This window comes from Solenopsis invicta, chromosome 14, assembly GCF_016802725.1.
Source record: "Solenopsis invicta isolate M01_SB chromosome 14, UNIL_Sinv_3.0, whole genome shotgun sequence".
NCBI classification, from domain to species: domain Eukaryota; kingdom Metazoa; phylum Arthropoda; class Insecta; order Hymenoptera; family Formicidae; genus Solenopsis; species Solenopsis invicta.
In genome coordinates this window covers 7,055,252-7,063,384 of record NC_052677.1, presented here as the reverse complement: position 1 = coordinate 7,063,384, position 8,133 = coordinate 7,055,252, and the positions used below count along the sequence as shown (strand labels likewise).

Genomic DNA, 8,133 nt, shown 5'->3' with positions numbered 1-8,133 from the left:
ATAAATTCTGAGACAATTTTTCCTGTACGAAAAATTTGTCCGACACTTACTTTTTGAATAATAAGAGGATAAAGTTAGCGAATCACGGGCCGTGTACACATGGTAGACAAAGGCGGCGCAACTCACCGTCCGACACAGGTAAGCGCCCGCGTCACCGCGAATTACACAAAAATGAGCTCTAGATCCAAATATGAGATGAACACGCAAATATATAAAAATAAATATATAAATAAATAATAAAAATTAATAAATACTTAATAAATATAATGATCTTTATGTCAGTGTTAAGAAGAATCAAACAAAATAAGAGATGCGTGTTTTAGCTTTTCTGTACGAATTGGTGCAACCTTTTACCGCACAATACATTTTTTCCGAAAATGTATTCAAATTAAGTATCGATGCTTTCCGACAATAACTCCATAACAAGTTATTTGAACCCGCTTCCTTGATTTTCTGATAATAACAATGTCATATGTATCACACATCACGCTTTTGATAGCGGACAACCACATGTTATCGACTTATAGAGTCGAAGCATTCGTTCAATTTCTGCGCAAATGTGACGTCAGCTTGATACATCATGCGTGATGCACAGAGAGGTCTTAAGGCTCGGATCCCAGAAGGGTATACCCTTGTCTTTCTACCATGGATCGGATATGTATATGCTGAGGTCAGATAGTTGAAGGACGAGCATGTAAAATTTGAAGATAATCGGTCAAGTAGTTTTTGAGTTACATTACACAGCACGCAAAATTTAGCGTTTTAAGAAAAAGACGTAGTTTTTGTAAAGAAAAAATCGTGAAAAATTGTAATTGCTTTAAAAACTCGATTTTTCATCAATCATCAATTCCAAAGTCGTATAGCGGGTCTTCCTCTTTCTAAAATTCCTGGAACTGTGCTACTTTTTTCTTTTTTACGAACAGTATGGACTTCTTTTGTCGGCAAATATTTGTATACCTACGCGCTCTAGCCGCTGAGGCCGACACACCTTTCTTTGAAATTAACATAAAAGGAAGTCTTTTATAAGTTTCTAATGTTTTTTTCAATATTTTTGAAATGATTTTCTAACAATTTAAGCAAGAAATAGAAAACATGAAAAAATCGATTTTACATAAGGTTCCTCTTCCCTCCTTTTTTTTGTTTACGGAGAGGAAATGCGTTACGTATATCCCAGCATTCGAAAAAGAACAGGGTTATGTGGGACTCACCCCCACCGACAATATCAGCAAGGGCATATTCATTAAAACCCTTCCCGATGTTCATCGCTAGTCTTGACTCCAGGGGAAGCCTCGGGAACGCGTGCAGCATACTGCCGGAGTCTCCTTGGAGTCACTTGGAGCTGCCGCGCCGGCTCCGGCTGGTCGCCGGCTCGAGCCCGCCAGGAGAAGAATGCCTCCCTCACCTCCCCGGCTTTGCCGGACAGTGTACGCCCCTAGACGTTGGAGAGGGATACCGTCCCTCCCCTGCCTCTTTTCACCGTTGTATTCCGCGCGGAAGGCCAGCCCCAACTGGACACCTCCGTACCCCTTCCCGCCAGAAATGAGGTTCCCCCCTTAAGCGCTTTAGTTATTAAGGATAATTGTTAGAATTTTTCAGGGGTTTACCGGAACTCGTAGCAGAACACAATTTTGTAACTTTAAAGGGCTATAACTTGTTTGTTGTCAATTTTAGCACATTTGTACATTAAAGATAATTGATAGAACTCTTTGGGAGCTATCAGGACTCTAAAGAAAGTAACGAAATTCGCAAAAAAAATTTCATAGAGGTGCGAAATAGCGCAGTGCATGAAATAACGATGCAAACTAATACCGCAAACATAAACGTGCGCCGGTATCGACTCCCCGAGAAACATAAGCAAAAAGTAAACAAACAGATTAGTGAGATGTTAAAACAAAAGTTATACGTTCCGCGCTGAATCCAGCGCTCTACGTGAAGATCGGTGAGAGATGAGCGAATGTGATTTTCCATCGCTCGAGAATCTCAGAAGACAGAACGTCGTCCCAGTCCACCTTAAGTAGCCAGAGTTCCTATAGGATATTTTTGCCGCCACAGTTAAAGGAGTACTGCACCCCAGGGAATCAAATAACTTTGCTATGGACGATAGAAGTTATTCGTTTTGTTTGTGACGCTAATGTAGGAAGCGACACTTTAAAATGAAAGGAGTCCGAAGTCGGATTCCAGCTTATACCTAGAATTTTAAGGGATTTATTAGTTTCAAGCATCTTGTCGCAAGCTAAACCGTAATTCTCATTTACGATATCGTCGAGAAGCTATGACAAATTACTTGCCCACTTTCTCAGTTCAAACTAATCCCGAGATGGAGTAACGCCCATATTTGCTTGTGAACATTACGCAGAAGCGGAATGTTGTCTGCTCCGAACTGAACACTGTTAAAAACTTCTGCCGTAAATTTAATGAAAAATACTGGAAGCAAAAGTCAATCAAGCACATTAAAAGCATTTTAATGTTGTCAATAAATATTAAGTTACGTAACAAAAATTTAATATAACATGAATTAAATTTCATTCATATTAATATACGAATACAATAATGTAGAAACCAAAAATTCAGCTCATATTACTGAAATTTAATGTGCGTTGAATAAAAAATGTAATGTTTATTGACATAAAGTGTAATGTTTATTGTGCATAAAGTTTAATATTTATTGTGTATAAAATTTAATATTTATTGTGCATGAAGTTTAATGTTCATTGTGCCATTAAATTTTAGTTACGTAATTTAATTTTTATTGACAACGTTAAAATGCTTTTAATGTACGTGCATGATTGACTTTTGCTTCCAGTACTTTTCATTAAATCTAATGCAGAAATTTTTAACAATGTATAATTAAATTTCTATTTGTATCATTAAAATAAATTACAAACTGTCTTTATTATCCGATATAGCAATATCATTACGTATTTCTAATAGTATATCACATTATATAAGTATATTTAAGTATCACTGGGTTAAACTGAATTGGTCAGAAAAAGCCGGAAGTTCTTTGGCAAGTTTAAATACTGCCACATCAAATGACTTATTATATCGACGAGCTTTTGATACTCTTTTTGCTCTTCTTTGTGGATTTATTTGTAAAAAAATTCTGAATGCAGTAAATATTTAAATTAAATAATTTAAAAATTCTTATATTTATTAACATTTTTAATATACGAGTATATAAGTGTACCTCATATGACCTATCTAAGCTTTTCTCTAATTTTTTGCTGAATCCAAAATTAAAAACTGATGGCCAGATTCAAAGTAGAAAATATTTCTAAACATTAATTTGAAATATGAGACAGTCTTAAATATTTACGTGGCCGCAATGCATGAAGATTTCTAGTAAGTATCATTTAGGTCGTATTAGATACATATGTTACTTAATATAGTCTAATTATATTATTTCGTTTTCACAAAAAGTGTTAGAAAGATAGATAATAAAGAGAAACAATAAAAAATTTAATTTTATTATCAACAACAAAATACAAAAATCGAGTTGTCAACTGTTGCAAACACGTTGACAGCCTGTACAACACAGCGTTATTTGTTCAATTCATCATATAACCAAGAAACTTATAGAAATAACAAGTAGGCCATATTGAGTATTAAGCTATATGGGATATACTTACGTTATATACATTTATATAGGAATTATAATCAATCGTAGTTACCTTTGTATAAATTCTAGAGATTTTTCAATTTCAGGTGGATATCAAAATCCATAGACGTAGTATGCAAGAAAAGTTTCAAGATTCCTTCCAGAGAATTCATGGAAGTAATTGAAACTTTTTTACCAATAACGACAGTACATTTTGCATTCTCGTCGTATAATGATGTTCCTGCAAAGTACAATTTAAAATTATGATTAAAGGTGTAAAGTAAAGCATTTATTGTTTAAAGGCTTTTAATAAAAATACCTCTGATGATAAGCACAGGATACTCAGTGTCAGCAGCATTTATTACATCAATATCATCAATATCATTCTAAAATACAAAAATACTTAAAAAATAATTTAATAACAGAGAAATATTCGACCGGTAAAAACACAAACCAGAACGCCTTCGTCTTCAACAGTCGTAGCTAGATCTTAGTGCTTAAATTTATTCGAGAAGCAACTTACTATAATTTAGTAATTAGAAAAAAATATTTTTAATTTTATTTTTTAAATATATTATTTTACTTTTAAAATGTATTAATTTTACTCTAGTTCATTATTTTTTTTATGTACATTTTAACATTTTATTAAGCTTTTTTATTAATGATTTATACTTAGTCCAATTATTTTAAAAAGAAAATTTTTCTTTTCATTGAAATACAAGATTAATAATCGGAAAATCACTAATAGTTTGGATGTTTTATCCTTCCTTATTTGAACAGTTGTTTTGCAGTCGTTTATAATCTCATTTGATTCATTTGCTATCTTTTTCTGTGAATGTTTGAAATATTGCCGTATGGATTTCGTCTTGTTACTAAGTGAATTTGTTCAGACTTGGACAACATTTTTCCCTAATAATCGAAAACAGTGTTGAAAGAAACAATCGGTTTCTTGTAAGAAAGGCCACTCAGCAGCTATTATCTCTAAATTTCTATTTTTATCATTTAATACGGCACGAAGAGTTGGATACGTTTCTTCCATTAATTTTAAAACTAATGAATTTATTTCGTGAAGGGCGAAAGGTTCTAATAAAGTACGTCGTTTATTTTCACTTTCAGCATTTTCATCTAATAGAATAGGTGCATACTCAACGCAGCCATACTCATCTTGACGTCGTGATGTTGTAGTTTGCTGCTGACGTTCTTCTTGCTCAGCATCGTCACTGTCATAATTCATAACTTTCGAAAGCGATTTACATTTTTTTTTAATTAATCTTATAAAGACAGGCGTTATAAATTTCAAGCCGTACGGTTTCTAAGCCACTTCCCCACATTTCATCGTTACCAATTGTATCAGCAAAAGTTTTCGGATAAATATTGCAGAGAATTATCGCAATTTCATGTGCTTTACTTCTTGTCGTGTTTTTGAGAGTAACAATCATATATTCTACGATTTTCTGAAGAACTGCTTTTCTATTTAAAAAACACAGTTTATCTCCTTTTAGACAAGCAGCAACTATTTTTTCCGATAATTTACTCCATACTCCGTCTTCTAGATTTACTGATTTTACTTTTGTACTTGATCTATTTGATGAACTTAATGCTTCAGAACATACTGATAGAACTAGAATCTAAAATAAATAAAAAAAAAACACTTGAGTGTATACAGGAAAAGGTGGGATAAGACGAGGTAGTTAAGGTTTGATGATGAATAAAAACCAAGTTTTTAATGAAAAAAGTATTGAAATGTATACCTGAAATGTCATTTCTCTGCATCTGAACTAGATTCATTTAAAACAATTCTTGAACTAGATTCATTTAAAACAATTTGGTTATCTTTATTTTTTTTTATTATAGTCCGAAGACATGTTTATATCTAAAATCGTTAAAACAATCGTTTCTTTAGATTGTTCTGCATATTCCAGTAGGACATCATTATCATCTATCTCTGTCCCATCGTTTTGTAAAAGTAACTACAAAAAAATTCAATTACATTATATTCTTATAACGAGTAGGTTGATAAACGTAACTCACTTTTTGTCAATTATACACATGTAATGTTTTTTTGGGGGGGGAGGGTTTCTGATTACTTACATAAAAAATTACTTTACAGATTACTTATATAAACAAGCAAACAATTTTTATTTGTAAATCCATCGATTTCTAATAAAGGTACAACTACCTATACTATTCGTAAAAACGTTTTTCACATAAAAAAAAGATTTTAAAATTTTTACTAATTTGAATATATTTACGTTGCACTAGTCTAAAAATAATAAAGTAAACAACACACAAAAATAAAATAGTAACTATAACTTTAGTTGAAAAAATACATTATAAATAATGATAAAAACTTATAATTACCTTGTAAGTATTGTCTTCAGAAAGTTTTAATTTTTTTGTTGCAATTTCAATTATTTGGGATATACTATTTGCTTTTATCATGATTCTTTTGTAACTAGGTGATTCTACTTTGAATAATGGCATTTTGCAATCTGAAAAATAGAAAGAGTCTGAGTACTGTAACATTTACGACAATCTTTGTGCTCAGACTCAAGAGGATCCTGAAATCCTGTTTTAAATACGATAAAACGTATAAAATGTATAAATTTATTTGAAATTAAGATATTAAACAAAACGAATTAAACAAAAATTAAATAAAATAATACATTTAACATTTTGATATGGTACAGCAAAAATTTTATAAAATATAAACTTAATTTAATAATTATGAACTTTAATAAATTTATAAATACGTGTTAATCAATAAATTTTTTTCCAATATAACGTACTTAATATGATTATAATGTACTCAATTATGTAGATGGTGTCAAACACAATGAGAAACAAAACTATACGATGATTTAATGCAATACATACATTCCTGTAGTACAAACATACAATGGTTTGAAGTATATCATTTCATGTAGGGTACGACATTCATATGATTTAATTTGGCCAAGTTTATAAGCATTAAGGTATGGTATGTGCTTATTTTCCATCACCTCAAGTAAAACATAAATATTCTCTTCACAGCAGAGAAACAGGGATATTTTTCCTATAACGATATTATATCGATAACCATCTTGGTGTAAAACTAAAGCATATCCTTGTTTATATTCGGTACCTTTCACAACTCTGCTGCATTGCTGGATCAGTTAAAATAACTTAGCATTCTGTATAGCTTTTTATATATCTTTGTTGTACAATTCGATGTAAAAGTTACTAACTTCATAGAATTCTGTTTGGATTTTAATATCTGTACCTAATCGTACTAGACTCTATAAAAGTTCATGTTTTATGCTGAGAGATTTTAGTACATTTATAAAATTAAGGGTGTATCGAATGGCTCTTTTAAAAAAACGATGCTTGCTTTCAAAACGCATAGTCCACACTTTCATTAGAGTGCCAAACTGCAAAATGAGTTCAGGATAATGAATCAGGTAATGATGCTTTGGCCGCAACTTAACTTGAGAAAATAACAATTCTATTGTTGAAATGTACATACTAAGAAATAATTAACTGTAAATAAGGTAAACAAGATTTATGAATTATTGGAGAACAAATGATTTCAACGATTTCACTGAGTAGAAGTATGCAAACCCACACTTCATCATCAATTGTTTCGATTTTGTCTTCAATTAAAAGAGGCAAAAGTCTAAGAAAGTTCCAAATTTGGCAAGCACCTGCAGATATTCTCTTGTTCATAGCACTTATTGTACAGGGTTTATCTTTTCGATCTTCTGTCGAATACTTAAAGTTCTCAATTCTCTTGTTTAATTGTTTTAAAGTAAACCACTTATTATCAATCAAATAAGCAATATATAATTGCAAATCAAAGGCTACAATTCCTTTGAATAAATCATGTCCTAAACATGGAGGTAACCCTGGTACACAGACATGATAATTTTTTAATTGATTGAAAACTGAATTGAATTTGATACCTTGAAAATCATTTTTATATCCAATCTTGTCTAAAGCATTATTGTATGATTCAATGTTCCTTGATTTGTATATATTGCATAAACCACTAGCAGAATAAAATTGTTCTCTTGTTACATGACAAAATCTGCAAAAATATTGTGCTGTACTGAAATTTTCAACAAAACCTCCCAATCCTTGACTCTTTAAATTGTCACCAGTGTTAAAAACAAGACAGCCTTTAATAAATTTACTATCAATTTCAAATCCTGTTTTTTCAATAATTTTTAAATCCTCTACTATTTTTTCATAAACACTTTTATGATTAAAATCTGCTTCTTTACATAGAGCAACAAGTTTAATGCAGTTAATGTGACTACGAAAGTTGTCTGACTTCAAATGCATCTTGGTAAAGAATTATTTGTAAAGCTTCTGGATTATCTTTGAAAAACAAGTTGCTTTTAATAACTTTTCCATCTGTAAAATCTTGTAAAAATGCATCGTGTTGGGGTTGCAATCTAAGATCAATTACATTTTGCAACAATTTAACCTTGAAAAAATTTTTTAATGTTTCTTGCACAGGCACGTAAGCAAAATACTTTATCGTTACTTTATCG

The 8,133-nt window shown here is 31.3% G+C and overlaps 1 protein-coding gene across 1 annotated transcript; it reads right to left on the bottom strand.

Moving 5' to 3' along the window:
• Positions 1–4,422: 4,422 nt before the first annotated feature.
• On the bottom strand, positions 4,423–6,235 carry LOC113005109. Its single transcript, XM_039457488.1, has 3 exons — positions 5,960–6,235; positions 5,350–5,568; positions 4,423–5,226 (listed from the first exon to the last, which is right to left on the bottom strand). Exons 2-3 carry the CDS (start codon positions 5,359–5,361, stop codon positions 4,861–4,863), a joined length of 378 nt encoding a protein of 125 aa, XP_039313422.1. The 5' UTR covers positions 5,362–5,568; positions 5,960–6,235; the 3' UTR covers positions 4,423–4,860.
• Between the last annotated feature and the right edge of the window lie 1,898 nt (positions 6,236–8,133).